Source organism: Microcaecilia unicolor, chromosome 10 (genome assembly GCF_901765095.1).
Source record: "Microcaecilia unicolor chromosome 10, aMicUni1.1, whole genome shotgun sequence".
NCBI lineage: Eukaryota > Metazoa > Chordata > Amphibia > Gymnophiona > Siphonopidae > Microcaecilia > Microcaecilia unicolor.
Genome location: NC_044040.1, coordinates 209,693,527 through 209,711,986, shown reverse-complemented (window position 1 = coordinate 209,711,986; position 18,460 = coordinate 209,693,527). Strand labels below are relative to the sequence as shown.

Here is an 18,460-nt window from a genome sequence, read left to right as displayed (position 1 = left end):
TCTGAAAATGTTCTCTCATCTCCGCTTTCTACCTACAGTCCTTGCTAGTATTGCAGAAGAGCTGACGCTTTTACCTGTAAATATCATCCTTACTGTACCAGGGCTGCTTCTGGACAAGAACAAAGCCACAGACTTGTATGATTAAACTGAAGAGAGTATTAAGCACAACAGAAAGCAGCAAAGGGGGCGAGATCAGCTGTGCGGGAGGCCGGTATGGAGCTAGCTTTGGGTAGGCATGATTCAAACTCACTGCAAAAGATGGAAAATAAAAATCAGTATCGCTCTCTAGCTATTTAATATGTGCAATCGTATAGGGGCTCTTTTATTAAGGCACGCTGAAAAGTGGCCTGCGCTGGTGTAGACACGTGTTTTGGACGTGCGCAGGTCAATTTTTCAGCGCACCTGGAAAAAAGGCCTTTTTTTAAGGCCGAAAATAGACGTGCGGTAAAATTAAAACCAGCATGCATCCATTTGATTTTGAATATTGAGGGAATTATCTCAGTTGCTTTCCAAAGCCCAGGCTATGAGAAAATTTAAAGCAACAACATGCAGGTGTCCCAACCAGGGATCATGCCGACCTATTCTATGTAGAAGGATAGTTCTCACAGGCCGTTTAGCTTTATCTACAATTCAAGCATCTCATTTAAGACTCAACTTCAAAACTCAACTTAAAATTGCACGTTGAGTGAAGAAACATTTTCTCCGATTCGTTTCAAATTTACTACAATCGATGAAGCTACAAAGTAGTAAATTCGAAACGAATCGGAGACAATTTTTCTTCACTCAACATGTAATTCAACTCTGGAATGTGTTGCCAGAAAATGTGGTAAAGGCAGTTAGCTTAGCGGAGTTTAAAAAAAAAAGGTTTGGACGGCTTCCTAAAGGAAAAGTCTGTAGACCATAATTAAATTGGACTTGGGGGAAATCCACTATTTCTGGGATAAGCAGCATAAAATGTATTCTACTGTTTTGGGATCTTGCCAGGTACTTGTGAACTGGGCCACTGTTGGAAACAGGATACTGGGCTTGATGGACCTTTGGTCTGTCCCAGTATGGCAATACTTATGTACTTATGTATCCTGCATTAAGCTTTCTATGTAAATATTCTCTTGAAAAACTTCACCCCACTGACTCTTCTTTATGTTCTTCATGCTCTGGGTTCATCATTTGCTTTCATTAAAACAAAAGGAAATGTAATGATAATAAATGTTCTTACTGGTTATACCGATGACTGTGGTGATAGCCAAATCCTGGAACAAAAACTGATAATTTCCGAATGAGTTTCTTTCCTGGAGAAGCAAAAGTACAGGTCAGATTTCAGGGTAGCAGCTCTTTTCCTTACAAACCATCTTTCTACAAGCAAAAACGCCCGTTTCGGAACAAATGAAACGGGCCCTAGGAAGGCTGTCGTCTAAGCGTTTTCTCCTCTCTCTCCCCTGCCCTCCCTTCCATGTCCAGCATTTCTCCCCTCCCCTTCCCTCCGTGTCCAGCGATTCTCCCCTCCCCTCCACTCCATACCTGAGGTCGCAGCGGCGGCAGGCTCGGCTCGCGTCACCTCCAGCCTTCCCTTGCCTTCCCTCTCAGTGTCCCGCCCTCCTCTGGCATCATTTCGTCTTTCCGCGAGGGCGGGACACTGAGAGGGGAAGGAACGCTGGAGGCGAGCTGACATAAGCTCATTAGCATACGGATACGAACCCAGCCATCCAGGGACGCAGATTGACCAATTATTATATAGAGAGATATCATCTTCCCCCTCTGTTTTATATCTGTCTGTACCGCACTTAAGATTTCCCAAACATATTCAGCATTCTATAGGCGTCAAAACTGGAGGTTATTTAATAAGAGCATTTTCGGGTGAATTTATTTTTTTCAATACAAAATGGGCAAATTGTCCGGTTAAATTGAGATGACAACTGTGGTGACTTCAGTTCTTGCAAAATATAAGAAGGGAGCTCCCCTAGGTATGAACAGAGAAATTTCTCTCCATCTTAATCAGGGGTAGGCGTTTCTTGGTCCTGCTCTGTAATGAGATCTGAATTTTTCTGGATCATTTTGGAGGTGCCCAGATCTCTTCCCTTGTTGTTACTGGTGTGACCTGATGTAGGTTGACCAGAGAGGTGAGCGAGTGGCAGAGCTTTTTTTGAGGGGTTTCTTGGGGGTACTCAGTACTGGCACTTTTTCCACTGTCTGCTAAAATTGACCCATGGTCCCCAAGTTTTAATGAAAGAGCTCAGGCTCTACACACCAATTCTGCCTTGCCATAGATTCTGTGACTGGTTGCAGGGGGCCTGGCTATTGTGGGGTGGGTCCCTCAGTGATCACCCCACCACTGAAGGGTGGCCTCGCATTTGAGTACCGGCACCTTTTCCATTGCTAAAATCGACCCATGGTCCCCAAGTTTTAATGAAAGAGCTCAGGCTCTACACACCAATTCTGCCTTGTCATAGATTCTGTGACTGGTTGCACGGGGCCTGGCTATTGTGGGGTGGGTCTCTCAGCGATCACCCCACCCCTGAAGGGTGGCCTCGCATTTGAGTACTGGCACCTTTTCTATTGTCTGCTAAAATCAACCCATGGTCCCCAAGTTTTAATGAAAGAGCTCAGGCTCTACACACTAATTCTGCCTTGCCATAGATTCTGTGACTGGTTGCAGGGGGCCTGGCTATTGTGGGGTGGGTCCCTCAGTGATCACCCCACCCCTGAAGGGTGGCCTGGCATTTGAGTACCGGCACATTTTTGCTAAAAACAAAATGCACTGGCGAGTGGACAGACAACAACTGAATTCCCAGTTTAAGAAATCCATTCCTGGGCCCTGCTGTTATGAACACAAGCTTTTCTGAGTAGGTATTGAATGTTATCTTGGAAAGAGACACTTGCTGAACAAGTGGTGATTCTGTATTCATTTCTATTATTATCTATATTATTCTTTATTTATTCTCAGTGGATTCTGTGAGGAAGGATGTTTTATACATTTGCTATACACTTGCAAATGAATTTATTTTGAATAAGGATGTGCTGTACCCTTTTTTATTTATTCAGACTTTGCTCACACCTTTTTCAGTAGTAGCTCAAGGTGAGTTACATTCAGGTACACCGGCTATTTCTCTGTCCCAGAAGGGCTTACAATCTAAGTTTGTACCTGAGGCAATGGAGGGTTAAGTGACTTGCACAAGGTCACAAGGAGCAGCAGTGGGATTTGAACCAGCCACCTCTGGATTGCAAGACCGATGCTCTAACCACTAGGCCGCTCCTCCACTCCAAGAGGAAATTCTTGTGCAATTCATCTTGAACTTCACAGTAAAGCAGAATATAAATGTTTATATTAAACTAAACTTAAGTGTGGGATGTGCAGCAGCCTTTGAGTAGTACTTTGAGGGAAAGTTATCAAGCTGCAATAAGGCTTTAAGTTGTATTATTTGCCACAAAGCTGGTGCTAGAAGTCACGGCAGCCATTTTGAAGAGGCAGCTGTGATGGGTATCTCTCCTGCGTCCTGCCCATTTCCCAGGGTTGGGCCGGTAGGCCTGCCGCAATACTGGGGGCATCCAGGAGGAGCATCTGGATGTTTTTCTGGGATGGGAGAGGGAATCGGAAACATGGGGGGATGGGTCAGAACCTGGCCAAATATCACTATGCATTTCCCGGCTGATATTCAGTCGGTACCTGCATAAGTGTCTGGCAGTTACCACAGAACAAATTAGCATTAATTATTCAATGCTGGTTCCTGGACAGAACCCAGTACTTGAATATCCGGCACTAATTCTGTCCACAGCAGTCATCGTTTAAAAAAAGCCATGTTGACCGTTGAGTGCTGAATATTGACCAGCATATTTATAATACAAATTCTTCAACAACTGTTACGCCATACAAAATCAACCTTTATTAAATACTTTCCTGCCTTATGCTTTTTCAAAATTCTTGTTGACATTACTGTTCATGTCTGTTAAAACCTTAAACCCTTGGTACTCTGATCTCATCTCATGGTTTTCAGTATCATCTTTACGCTGACTCTCAGATCTACCTCTCCACACCAGAAATCTCAGCCGAAATCCAGGCCAAAGTATCAGCCTGCCTGTCTGACATTGCTGCCTGGATGTCTTAGCGCCATCTGAAACTAAACATGACCAACACTGAGCTTCTCATCTTTCCCCCTAAACCAACCTCTCCTCCTCCCCCATTCTCTATTTCTGTGGATAACACTCTCATCCTTTCTGTCTCATCAGCTCGTAACCTTGGGGTCATCTTCGACTCCTCCCTCTCCTTCTCTGCACATATTCAACAGACTGCTAAAACCTGTCGTTTCTTTCTCTATAATATCAGCAAAATTCGCCCTTTCCTTTCTGAGCACACTACCAGAACCCTCATCCACGCTCTTATCACCTCTCGCTTAGACTATTGCAACTTGCTTCTTACAGGTCTCCCACTTAGCCATCTCTCTTCTCTTCAATCTGGTCAAAATTCTGCTGCACGACTAATATTCCGCCAGTGTCGTTATGCTCATATTAGCCCTCTCCTCAAGTCACTTCACTAGCTTCCTATCCGTCTCCGCATACAGTTCAAACTCCTTTTATTGACCTACAAGTGCATTCACTCTGCAGCTCCTCAGTACCTCTCCACTCTCATCTCTCCCTACATTCCTCCCAGGGAACTCTGTTCACTGGGTAAATCTCTCTTATCTGCACCCTTCTCCTCCACTGCTAACTCCAGACTCCGTTCCTTTTATCTTGCTGCACCATATGCCTGGAATAGACTTCCTGAGCCGGTATGTCAAGCTCCATCTCTGGCCGTCTTCAAATCTAAGCTAAAAGCCCATCTTTTTGATGCTGCTTTTAACTCCTAACCCTTATTCACTTGTTCAGAACCCTTATTTTATCATCCTCACTTTAATATTCCCTTATCTTTTGTTTGTCCTGTTTGTCTGTCCTAATTAGATTGTAAGCTCTGTCGAGCAGGGACTGTCTCTTCACGTTCAAGTGTACAGCGCTGCATATGTCTAGTAGCGCTATAGAAATGATAAGTAGTAGTAGTAGTCTTTGGTATTCCGGAATCTTTGCTACTCTTTGGGGTTCCGGAATCTTGCTACTGTTTGGGATTCTGTACAGAATCTTGCTACTCTTTGGGATTCTGGAATCTTGCTACTCTTTGTCCTTATCCCTTATTTGTCCTGTTCGTCTGTCCTAATTAGATTGTAAGCTCTGTCGAGAAGGGACTGTCTCTTCATGTTCAAGTGTACAGCGCTGCGTATGTCTAGTAGCACTTTAGAAATGATAAATAGTAGTAGTAGAAACACATACCAACATAGACAACACTATCACTCAACCCACTCACTCGTACAACAATATTTCTTACAACACTTCTTTTAAGAATCTTCTGGAAAAAGTTGATCTTCTGAAGTGAAGCAACAACATATTTCATTGTCTAGAAGAGACTTTTGAAGAACAAAGACTGATTTCTTTAGTAAAGATTAACGAACTCTTAAAAGAAATGTTGTAAGAAATATTGTTGTACGAGTGAGTGGGTTGAGTGATAGTGTTGTCTATGTTGGTATGTGTTTAAGGTTTTAATAGACATGACCAGCAGTGGTGGGAGGCGGGGATAGTGCTGGGCAGACTTATACGGTCTGTGCCAGAGCTGGTGGTGGGAGGCGGGACTGGTAGTTGGGAGGCGAGGATAATGCTGGGCAGACTTATACGGTCTGTGCCAGAGCTGGTGGTGGGAGGCGGGGTTGGTGGTTGGGAGGCGGGGATAGTGCTGGGCAGACTTATACAGTCTGTGCCAGAGCTGGTGGTGGGAGGCGGGACTGGTGGTTGGGAGGCGGGGAATAGTGCTGGCCAGACTTATACGGTCTGTGCCAGAGCCGGTGGTTGGGAGGCGGGGCTGGTGGTTGGGAGGTGGGGATAGTGCTGGGCAGACTTATACGGTCTATGCCCTGAAGAGCATAGGTACAAATCAAAGTAGGGTATACACAAAAAGTAGCACACATGAGTCGTCTTGTTGGGCAGACTGGATGGACCGTGCAGGTCTTTTTCTGCCGTCATCTACTATGTTACTATGTGAACAAGAATTTTGAAAAAGCATAAGGCAAAAAAAATATTTAATAAAGGTTGATTTTGTATGGCATAACAGTTGTTGAAGAATTTGTATTATATACAGATTACAACTAGTAGTTGAGATTGTACCTATAGTAGAACGGTGGTGCATATTTATAATGGAAATGTTGGAGCCTTGAATTTTGTTGAATCAACTTTATATAAATAACGTGTTGAATCTTCAATTGTTATAATTTCATCAGGAACCAAAAGTCAGATCCGATCAAGACTTCCTCTTAATGTTCCTATCCTACACTAGACGCAGAACATTTCTCTAGTTTCTCCTTCCAGATTGACTTGGAGAACCCTTCAGTGATTACAGAGAGGAGATAGAAATATTAGCAAAAACAGCAACAGAACGATCATACTACCCCGTCCCCTGTTCATCTCGCATGCACTATAATATACGTTCTCTCTACTACACTTTGTAACCTACCACTATGTAAGCTGCACTGAACCTGCTATGAGTGGGAAAGCGCGGGGTATAAGTGTAACAAATACATAAAAAATAAATAAATACGGCCTATCCGTGGAGTTTAGGAAGCCATACCCAATACAGCAGCAGGATCCCAAGATACTGAATCATACTGTAGAGCGCCATGTACTTAAAGACACAGAATGAGGTGACAAGCGCAGCTCTTCCTTCCCTGTCAGTGAAAGGAGAATGCGTAAACTGGTGAAGCTGTTCTGTCGTTAACCGATGCTCTCACTCATGTTACTAACAGGTTTAACTAGCTTCAGTGACCACGAACAAGCAGGCGACAAAGCAGCAACTTGAAAAGCGTTGACTGATAATTTACAAAATGAAAGGCAGAGCCAGAAAGCAACATTTGCCGGTGAAATTTCTTACTTTTAGTAGAAGGAGTGGTTACAGCAGGGAAAATAACATTTCAATTAAGGATGGGCAGCCAGAAATTTTCCATTTCATGCAATTTTCCATGTCATCTAAGGAAATTTGCATTTTATTCGGGACTCTCTCCTCTTTTGTTGTCCCAGGAGACAGTACATAACGAGAATTTTCTGGCTCCGTTCTCTTAGGCCCACACAGGCCTACCTTCATCACTAGTGGTCTAGTGAGGGTCTGTTGGGGCAGAGGCAATGCCCATTTGTTCCTGCCCATGGCCATATCCAAAATGCTGCCTGCTGCCATGGGCAGGAGTGAATGTACGACTCTCCTGCCCCAGTAGACCTCTGCTGGACCCCCAAGGATTGTTGTGGGTCCAGAAAAGGGAGGGGGGAGTTGTTGTTGCCAAACCTCTCGGTGACAAACAAAACCCTGCCCAGTTTTGTTTCCCAATGACAGAAAACTCTGCTACCCTGAGCCAGTCATTTTGGGCCCCTTTCACAAAGTCGCGTAGGCGCCTACGCGCACCCAACATGCACCAAATTGGTGCTACCGCCCGGTTACCGCGTGGCCCTTGCGGTAATTTCAATTTTTGGCGCGCATCTGAAAAATATTTTTTTAATTTCTGGAGCGCGTAGCAGATGCGCCCCAAGGGGCACCTTGCGCGCGTAGATCATTGCTGCCCAAATTCTTTACCGCTAGGTCTATGGCTGGCGGTAAGGTCTCAGACCCAAAATGGATGCCCGGCAATTTTGATTTTGCCGCGCGTCCATTTTCGGCAAAAAGAGTCTCTGTTTTTTGCAGGTGCGCTGAAAAATGGATGTGCGCGCGCCCAAAACCCACGCCTGCACTACCGCAAGTAATTTTTCAGCGCACCTTTGTAAAAGGACCCCTTTGTTTCTATTACCTCAGGTACTCACAGGCCGATATTCAAAGGAAATTATGCACTTGCCAGCAGCCAGTGAATGCACAAGCTCACAGCGACCAACCCGGACCCAAACACTTAACACACCTTTCCAAAACTTACAACCCAACCCTCCCTATGTACTATGTGCCCACTGTCCACCAGAACAGCAACCCGGCCTGACCAATGAGGTCACCTTATTCGACTCTCTTTGTAACTCTCTAATAATGAATCATGTAAACCACATTGAATCTCCTAAGGTCTTAACCTGGCTCAATACTCCTGCCAGAAATCTCTACAGACTCTCACTGTCTCTATTGAACTGTTAACAACCCTCTCAATACCTTGTAACTGCCCCCATTGTTCCATGTAAGCCACATTGAACCTACCAATAGGTGGGAAAATGCGGGATACAAATGCAATAAATAAATAATTTGCTTATATTATCTGGCTGACAAAATCACTAATGGCCAGCTACTTTCTGTATCTTTGTAAGCCAAACTCCCTAAAGATAATCAATTTAGATACGTTATTCGTGCTGGTGCATCACTACTTTTACAGATTGCACTGAACATAGGGATTAAGTTTATTTATTTACTAGTAAAAAAGGCCCGTTTCTGTAGGCAAGGAAACGGGCCCTAGGCAGGCAATTCCTCCCCCCCCCCCCCGCGCTACGGCCCCCTCGACCCCCCCCTTCGGCGAACCTGTCGCCCCCCCCCCGGACCACCGAAAACCGCCTCCCGCCACCGTTGTGTACTACCTGTGCAGATGGGGGACCCAAACCCCCGACAGCCGAAGTGTTGTGCCCTTCGCGTTCCTTCCTCATCTTCTCTGGAAGTTCCTCTGCGTGCGTCTGACGTCAGATGCACGCAGAGGAACTTCCAGAGAAGATGAGGAAGGAACGCGAAGGGCACAACAACACTTCGGCTGTCAGGGGTTTGGGTCCCCCGTCAGCACAGGTAGTACACAACGGCGGCGGGGGGCGGTTTTCGGCGGTCTGGGGGGGGGGACGGGTTCGCGGAGGGGGGGGTCGAGGGGGCCGTAGCGCACGGGGTGACAGCTGATTCCGAGCCAGGGGGAGGAGTAGTACTCCTTGGAATCAGCTGTCATGACGTCAGTGCGTGTGTGCCTAGCAGACCACCTCCAGCCTAGGGAGCCACGGTCCCAGGCACAGAACGTTGGAGGTGAGAATTATTATATAGGATTTGTGACATTTATATCCCACATTATCCCAAACAAGTTTGAGCTCAGTGTGGCTTACAATAAACAGTATAGGATACATAACAAAGAATAATGCATAAGAAAGTAATTTGTTGTAAGAATCCAATTTTACAATACGATATCATAAACGTACTGGGATAGCTATGAACGTTTAACATTTAGAAAATCTATTATGAATGAGAAATTGCACATGAAGCAAAGAGAAAGTTAATGGTAAATAGAATAATAACCAATTCAGTAATAATTAACTGTTGAGATATGGTTGTTCTTTGTGAGGGTTTGTTTGAATAGGAACGATTTGATGGTTTTGCAGAATCTAGCATATTACTGTATGTTTCTTATTTTGGGTGGGAAGGAGTTCCACCAGTTGGTTCCTAGGTAAGTGAAGTCTGCAGAGTGGACAGTTTTGTAAATCACTTTTTTGCAATTTGGGAGGTGTAGTCTGAGATAGTTTCTTGCCTCCTATTTAGCGTTTCTTTGAGGTAAGTTTATTAATGGAACCATATAGTCTAGAGCTGTGCCATTTAGGATTTGACAGATAAAGGTACATAATTTGAAGGTGATTCTCGCTTTGATAGGAAGCCGGTGTAATTTGATTAATAAAGGACAGGCACTTTCAAAACAAAAGATTTTGAATATGAACCTGGCTGCAGTGTTTTGAGCTGTTAAATGCTCAATCCAGTCAATGCACCAGCTGAAAATCTGATCCTTAGGGGTCAATATTCATCAAACATGCGTGGGATAAGCATAAAGGAATCCTGTGCAGAAGGAATGGATCCTCAGGAGCTTAGTCAAGATTGGGAGGCGGGGCTGGTGGTTGGGGGGGCGGGGATAGTGCTGGGCAGACTTGTACGGTCTGTGCCAGAGCCGGTGGTGGGAGGCGGGGCTGGTGGTTGGGAGGCGGGGATAGTGCTGGGCAGACTTATACGGTCTGTGCCCTGAAGAGCACAGGTACAAATCAAAGTAGGGTATACACAAAAATTAGCACATATGAGTTATCTTCTTGGGCAGACTGGATGGACCGTGCAGGTCTTTTTCTGCCGTCATCTACTATGTTATGTTACTATGTTAATATTCATCTCTTCGCAGTAAGCGGTTTTTGAAAGCCGCTCACAGCCATGGGCTGAGTTAACTCCAGATATTCAATGCCGGGGCAAGTCCAGCCCATTGCAGCCAGACATATTTGGAAAAACAAGATACGAGAGTGCTAAACCCTTAAGAGAAAATGTACATTGGCTCCCTCTTAAAGAACGTATAACTTTCAAAGTATGCACTCTGGTACATAAAATAATCCACGATGATGCCCCGATTTACATGTTAGACCTTATTGACCTACCACCCAGGAATGCTAAAAGATCAGCACGCACTTTCCTAAATCTTCACTTCCCCAGCTGTAAAGGTCTAAAATATAGATTAATACGTGCGTCCAGCTTTTCATATTTGAGTTTGCAAATGTGGAATGCTTTACCACTTGACCTGAAAATAATTCACAACCTAATTAACTTCTGTAAAGCACTGAAGACACATCTCTTTAACATAACATACCATAAGGACTCATAATGGGAACCGTAATTCACCATCGTTTACTTAACAATCGGATTATTTTCTCCCTATATCGTATTTTTTAACTTTATTATGCAATCCATGTTCAATTTATGACACCAATTGTATGTTTTCCCTTTTCCACCTGTTTATGATATCATCCATGTTATATATATACTAGTAAAAAAGCCCCGTTTCTGATGCAAATGAAACGGGGGCTAGCAAAGTTTTCTTCTGTGTGCATGTGGGAGTGTGTGTGTCCCTGCCCTCTGGCCTCTCTCCCCTCCCCCCCTCTGAGTCCTTCACTGTTACAGAGCCAGCGATTTGATTTCGTGCTCTGCTGTTTTCCTTCACTGACTGTGTTACAGAGAGGGCGGGGCAGACACTCATAGGGAAACCGGATATCTCGCCCCCTTCACACTTCCGGCTGGAGGCTTCATAGAACGTTGATGTTGCTTTTTATATAGAGAGACTAGTAAAAAAGCCCCGTTTCTGATGCAAATGAAACGGGGGCTAGCAAAGTTTTCTTCTGTGTGCATGTGGGAGTGTGTGTGTCCCTGCCCTCTGGCCTCTCTCCCCTCCCCCCCTCTGAGTCCTTCACTGTTACAGAGCCAGCGATTTGATTTCGTGCTCTGCTGTTTTCCTTCACTGACTGTGTTACAGAGAGGGCGGGGCAGACACTCATAGGGAAACCGGATATCTCGCCCCCTTCACACTTCCGGCTGGAGGCTTCATAGAACGTTGATGTTGCTTTTTATATAGAGAGACTAGTAAAAAGCCCCGTTTCTGATGCAAATGAAACGGGGGCTAGCAATGTTTTCTTCTGTGTGCATGTGGGAGTGTGTGTGTCCCTGCCCTCTGGCCTCTCTCCCCTCCCCCCCTCTGAGTCCTTCACTGTTACAGAGCCAGCGATTTGATTTCGTGCTCTGCTGTTTTCCTTCACTGACTGTGTTACAGAGAGGGCGGGGCAGACACCCATAGGGAAACCGGATATCTCGCCCCCTTCACACTTCCGGCTGGAGGCTTCATAGAACGTTGATGTTGCTTTTTATATAGAGAGACTAGTAAAAAAGCCCCGTTTCTGATGCAAATGAAACGGGGGCTAGCAAAGTTTTCTTCTGTGTGCATGTGGGAGTGTGTGTGTCCCTGCCCTCTGGCCTCTCTCCCCTCCCCCCTCTGAGTCCTTCACTGTTACAGAGCCAGCGATTTGATTTCGTGCTCTGCTGTTTTCCTTCACTGACTGTGTTACAGAGAGGGCGGGGCAGACACTCATAGGGAAACCGGATATCTCGCCCCCTTCACACTTCCGGCTGGAGGCTTCATAGAACGTTGATGTTGCTTTTTATATAGAGAGACTAGTAAAAAAGCCCCGTTTCTGATGCAAATGAAACGGGGGCTAGCAAAGTTTTCTTCTGTGTGCATGTGGGAGTGTGTGTGTCCCTGGCCTCTGGCCTCTCTCCCCTCCCCCCTCTGAGTCCTTCACTGTTACAGAGCCAGCGATTTGATTTCGTGCTCTGCTGTTTTCCTTCACTGACTGTGTTACAGAGAGGGCGGGGCAGACACTCATAGGGAAACCGGATAGCTCGCCCCCTTCACACTTCCGGCTGGAGGCTTCATAGAACGTTGGTGTTGCCTTTTATATAGAGAGATTATTAATTGTATATGTATTCTGAAATGACATAAGTCATGACGGAAAATTGTAAGCCACATTGAGCCTGCAAATAGGTGGGAAAATGTGGGATACAAATGAAACAAATAAATAAATAAATATCCAGGTTAGTGCGGCAACCCAGACGTTAACTGCGCACCACCCAATATTTTGACCGGCGAAAGCTTGGCAGATAAATGTAGGACAGCCTTTCAACTATCCTAACTTTATCTGCTCAGTTAACCGGTTAGTGGACTGAGGGGCCCTTTTACTAAGCGGCAGTAAAAGTGGGCCTGCGCTAGAGTCAGTGCGTATTTTTACCCACAGCTGGTAAAAGGCTGTCTCTTTAAAAAAAAGCAACACTGGGCCTTCAAGAATGAGACAACATGAGTACTTTATTAGCCAAAGACCCGACACGGGCCGTGTTTCGGCGCCAAAAAGGCGCCTGCCTCAGGGGTCAAATTGTAGATATAGCGATCGTATAGAGTTCAAGTTGTAAGTGCCTTAAAGACAGCCTGGGTAACTTGCATTAATTTCGCTATAGCGCGAAAAAAGGGGCTCCGGCGAAGGATATCCTCTCGGACCAAACAGGAGAAGGCTCCTTCGCCGGAGCCCCTTTTTTCGCGCTATAGCGAAATTAATGCAAGTTACCCAGGCTGTCTTTAAGGCACTTACAACTTGAACTCTATACGATCGCTATATCTACAATTTGACCCCTGAGGCAGGCGCCTTTTTGGCGCCGAAACACGGCCCGTGTCGGGTCTTTGGCTAATAAAGTACTCCTGTTGTCTCATTCTTGAAGGCCCAGTGTTGCTTTTTTCTTTTGGTTTTTCTGATTGTATACTGTATTACCCTCTCTGTCTGTACCATGCAGTAAGTGAACCACTTACCTCATGGACATTTCAGGGAGAAGTTCTTACTGCCACCCACTGAGGTGGTGGTAAGGGATTTATTTATTTGTTACATTTGTATCCCACATTTTCCCACCCATTTGTAGGCTCAATGTGGCTTACACAGTACCGGAGAGGCCTTTGCAGACTCCGGTGTTAACAAATACAAAGTGATGTTGTGGTAAGATAAAGTTCACGTGGCACAGCCACACTCGGGAATCGTACAACGGAAGAGTTGTGTTATGTCCATGACGTTCTTTAGTTTTGTTGTGTTGCCGAGATCAGGCAGTTAAGTTGGATCGGTAGGGTATGCCTTTTCAAACAGGTAGGTTTTTAGTTTTTTCCGGAAGTTTAGGTGGTCGTACGTCGTTTTCAAGGCTTTTGGTAATGCGTTCCACAGTTGTGTGCTTATGTAGGAGAAACTGGATGCGTAGATTGATTTGTACTTAAGTCCTTTACAGCTTGGGTAGTGTAGATTTAGGTACGTTCGTGTTGATTCGGATATGTTTCTGGTTGGTAAGTCGTTCAGGTCTGTCATGTATCCCGGGGCTTCACTGTAGATAATTTTGTGAACCATAGTGCAGAGTTTGAAAGCAATGCGTTCTTTGATTGGGAGCCAGTGTAGTTTTTCACGGAGGGGTCTGGCGGTAACTGGGCAGTGCTCGGCACTGCCTGATTACCGCTGGGTAAACACTGGCGCTAGGAAAATAGTAGTGCCGGAAATGTCACATGCTGGGGGTGGGAATAACAGCCAGGCTGCTGCGGTAGCTCCCGTTTGGCGCGCAGTAAGCCCGTGGTGGGTTTTACCGCCACTTAATAAAAGGGTCCACCTAACAGTAGCACATGTTTAGCGGTAGCTGGTGGGGATCCCAAGCTCCGCCAGCTGAAAACTTCCCCCTGATGGGAACGAAAACGCTGCTCTCCATGATCCTGGCAACTGCGCATGCTCAGTTTTTAGCACATGCCTGCTGCAGACTGCCGAGGTGGAGAGAAGCATTTTCCCACCAGCTGAGATATTTTTTGGGTGGGAGGGGGAGAACACTTGGTGCCCACCTACTTCTTGGCTGTGCCCACCCAAAATCTGTTGTCTGGCTACGCCCCTGAGTCAAGAGTGGCAAGCTCAGAGGGATTTAATCAGGCAGAAACCTTTCCTGCCTGGTTAAAATCTAACAGGCCGATATTCAAAAGGAGGTCAGTTCTTCAGGGCAGGGACTTATCCTAGCTAAACGGTTAGAACCACTGTTGTACAGCACTGTTCTGTCTAGAACTGCTATAAAATGTAATATTGATGGATAGATAAAAGGACGCCATGTTTTTCCTTTAAAGGTGTCATACGGCAACATAATTAAATTCATTTTCAATATGTGAGATGCCTTAGATAAAAGAACTGACCAATAGAACGATTCCTCATAGCCATCATTGCTCTTGAAGGGTGGGGAGAATGACAACATTTTTTTGTGTTAGTTAATGTCAGTTTTGCAACCTGAACCTTTTCCGAGTAACACAGAAGGGGGAACAGCAGGACAATCTTACTTAATGAGTTCTGGGACACACTCTATGTTGGGGGTTTTTGAAGTGAAGGGCGAGGCCACTGATGCTTCCTGTTCTGACAAGGAAATCCCAGCATGGGCCATTTTCAACGCCTGGAATGAAGACATCATTTTCATTAAAATATTCTAATATTTAAAACATTAAGCAAAAATCATATTGTGACTATTTATTGCACTTCAGATAGCTTTAGTTCAACCCCCCCCTCCCATGCACTTCATTTCCAAAAGTCCAAAATATACCCCCTCCATAAATTACTCGTTATCTGTAACTTTCACTCCACAGAACTGAACTTCCTCATACCCTCTCTTCATATATTAAATTTCATTCAGATCAACCCAGTATGGGTGCCTTTCTAAGCACTTGAATCCCCCCCCCCCCCCCATATATTTCCTATTTGCAAATATGCCACTTTTCCCTCCCCTCACTGTCATCATCACTCTCTAACTGGATATTTCATGACAGTTATGTTATATACGTTATATGTTATGTTATCTTATACAGGACTTATTGTCCGCAAATACCGATGTAAAAAGGATGGCACATAACCTCAGAAATTACATAGAGGTGCATAATCGAAAGGGGCGTCCAAGTTTTCCTGAGGGCGTCCTCGCAGGACGTCCCGGCGAAGGGGCGGGATGGGCGGCCATCTTTCGTTTCGATAATACAGTCGGGGATGCCCAAATCGCGAAATTTAGGTCGTCCTTAGAGATGATCATCCCCGATTTTCGCCGATAATGGAAACCGAGGACGCCCATCTCAGAAATGACCAAATCCAAGCCATTTAGTCGTGGGAGGAGCCAGCATTCGTAGTGCACTGGTCCCCCTCACATGCCAGGACACCAACCGGGCACCCTAGGGGGGCACTGCAGTGGACTTCACAAATTGCTCCCAAGTGCATAACTCCCTTACCTTGGGTGCTGAGCCCCCCCCCCAAACCCCACTACCCACAATTGTACAACACTACCATAGCCCTAAGGGGTGAAGGGGGGGGCACCTACATGTGGGTACAGTGGGTTTGTGGTGGGTTTTGAAGGGCTCACATTTACCACCACAAGTGTAACAGGTGGGGAGGGGGTGGGCCTGGGTCCGCCTGCCTGAAGTGCACTGCACCCACTAAAAGTGCTCCAGGGACCTGCATATTGCTGTCAGGGAGCTGGGTATGACATTCGAGGCTGGACAAAAATATTTTAAAAGTTTTTTTAGGGTGGGAGGGGGTTAGTGACCACTGGGGGAGTAAGGGGAGGTAATCCCCGATTCCCTCCAGTGGTCATCTGGTCAGTTCGGGCACCTTTTTGAGGCTTGGTCATAAGAAAAAATGGACCAAGTAAAGTCATCCAAGTGCTCGTCAGGGACACCCTTCTTTTTTCCATTATCGGCTGAGGACGCCCCAGTCCCGCCTTTGCTGCGCTTCTGACATGCCCCCGTGAACTTTGGTCGTCCCCGCAATGGAAAGCAGTAGAGGACGCCCCAAATCAGCTTTTGATTATGCCAATTTAGGCGGCCCTGGGAGAAGGACGCCCATCTCCCGATTTGTGTTGAAAAATGGGCGCCCTTCTCTTTCGAAAATAAGCCTGATAGTGTTATATAAGAACATAGGGGTCCTATTATTAAGCTGCAGGAAAAAGGGCCCTGCGCTAGCGGCAGGGGTCATTTTTCCCGCACGCCAAGGCCCTTTTTACTGCAGCGGATAAAAAAGCCCCAGCACACATGGCCATGCAATAACAAAACTCTTACCGCATGGCCCTTACCGCTCCCACACTAACCTGGCAGTAACTGGGCAGCGAGCAGCGATGATCGATTACTGCCGGGTTATCGCCGCACAAGCCATTTCCAGGGGTTTTCTTTTTCCCCTAGAAATGGTACGCACTCGGGGTGGGACTACCGCTGGTGGCCACGTTGGGCCGGCGGTAATCCCGGAAGAGCAAGCAGTTTGCCTGCTTTGGGCTTACCGCCACTCTGTAAAAGGGCCCCATAGTAATCAGAATTCACAAAATATATCGAAAAAATGCCTATTCAGTCAAATATTCGTGGAGCAAGAACGTCTTGAGAGTTTTACGTTCCTCATACTCTCTGTTTAGATATAATTTCATTCAGATCAGCCCAGAAGTTCTAGAGATGCAACTAATTGAATTCCTCCCCCACCCCTTGCATTTTCTGTAGGAACATTGCCCCCCCCCCCCCCATACCTGCCCCACCACAATCACTCCCAAGCTTTCAAAACAAGAAAAGCTCTCTTCCATATGCAAGACCTGCATTCCATTTGGGAAATCCTTCATTCAATTAGACCTTAATATCCCGTGGAATAATAGGTGGGAAATGTAGACAAAAAAAACTCCACATCTCCTAGGGACTGCACTCACCCCACAGTCGTTTGCTCCATCGCCACACATTCCCACAAAGTAACTGCAACAAAACAAGATATGAGAATGTTGTTATGCTCTTACGTTTTCCACTTATATTCCCAATGCGGTAATGATACTTACATAGTAAAAAAAACATAGTAACATAGTAGATGATGGCAGAAAAAGACCTGCACGTTCCATCTAGTCTGCCCAACAAGATAAACTCATATGTGCTACTTTTTGTGTATACCTGACCTTGATTTGTATCTGTCATTTTCAGGGCACAGGCCATATAAGTCTGCCCAGCACTAGCCCCGCCTCCCAACCACCAGCCCCGCCTCCCCCCACCGGCTCTGCCACCCAATCTCGGCTAGGCTTCTGAGGATCCGTTCCTCCTGAACAGGATTCCTTTATGTTTATCCCACGCATTTTTGAACTCCGTTACCTTTTTCATCTCTACCACCTCCCGCAGGAGGGCATTCCAAGCATCCACCATTCTCTCCGTGAAAAAATACTTCCTGACATTTTTCTTCAGTCTGCCCCCCTTCAATCTCATTTCATGTCCTCTAGTTCTACCGCCTTCCCATCTCCGGAAAAGGTTAGTTTGCGGATTTATATCTTTCAAGTATTTGAACGTCTTTATCATATGTGTATTTCCTAGTCCCTGATGCTTCACATTGAAAAGCTATATTCAGTACATGGCGCTGAAAAAGCAACATGGCAGAAATCTGGACAGAGTGCTATTTTATAAATGCTGCTCCGAGCTGTGCGCCATTCATAGACTAGCACTTAGAGCTGATTTCTGCACCTACAGTGGTGGAAATAAGTATTTGATCCCTTGCTGATTTTGTAAGTTTGCCCACTGACAAAGACATGAGCAGCCCATAATTGAAGGGTAGGTTATTGGTAACAGTGAGAGATAGCACATCACAAATTAAATCCGGAAAATCACATTGTGGAAAGTATATGAATTTATTTGCATTCTGCAGAGGGAAATAAGTATTTAATCCCTCTGGCAAACAAGACCTAATACTTGGTGGCAAAACCCTTGTTGGCAAGCACAGCGGTCAGACGTCTTCTGTAGTTGATGATGAGGTTTGCACACATGTCAGGAGGAATTTTGGTCCACTCCTCTTTGCAGATCATCTCTAAATCATTAAGAGTTCTGGGCTGTCGCTTGGCAACTCGCAGCTTCAGCTCCCTCCATAAGTTTTCAATGGGATTAAGGTCTGGTGACTGGCTAGGCCACTCCATGACCCTAATGTGCTTCTTCCTGAGCCACTCCTTTGTTGCCTTGGCTGTATGTTTTGGGTCATTGTCGTGCTGGAAGACCCAGCCACGACCCATTTTTAAGGCCCTGGCGGAGGGAAGGAGGTTGTCACTCAGAATTGTACGGTACATGGCCCCATCCATTCTCCCATTGATGCGGTG

At 45.8% G+C, this 18,460-nt stretch overlaps 1 protein-coding gene across 6 annotated transcripts in view; it reads right to left on the bottom strand.

Annotated features, from left to right (window-relative positions):
• The window catches only part of LOC115478659 (probable cation-transporting ATPase 13A4), a 123,799-nt gene that overhangs the window by 9,452 nt on the left and 95,887 nt on the right, over nt 1–18,460 (bottom strand). For 5 of the 6 annotated variants that reach the window (XM_030216156.1, XM_030216157.1, XM_030216158.1 and 2 more), the window contains 5 exons: nt 17,048–17,090; nt 14,670–14,779; nt 6,638–6,734; nt 1,217–1,289; nt 75–249 (listed from right to left, as the gene is read on the bottom strand). In XM_030216156.1, the coding sequence (XP_030072016.1) occupies nt 75–249; nt 1,217–1,289; nt 6,638–6,734; nt 14,670–14,779; nt 17,048–17,090 (498 nt within the window). The remainder of the gene's footprint in view (nt 1–74; nt 250–1,216; nt 1,290–6,637; nt 6,735–14,669; nt 14,780–17,047; nt 17,091–18,460) is intronic. The other variant, XM_030216162.1, reaches the window with a different exon arrangement.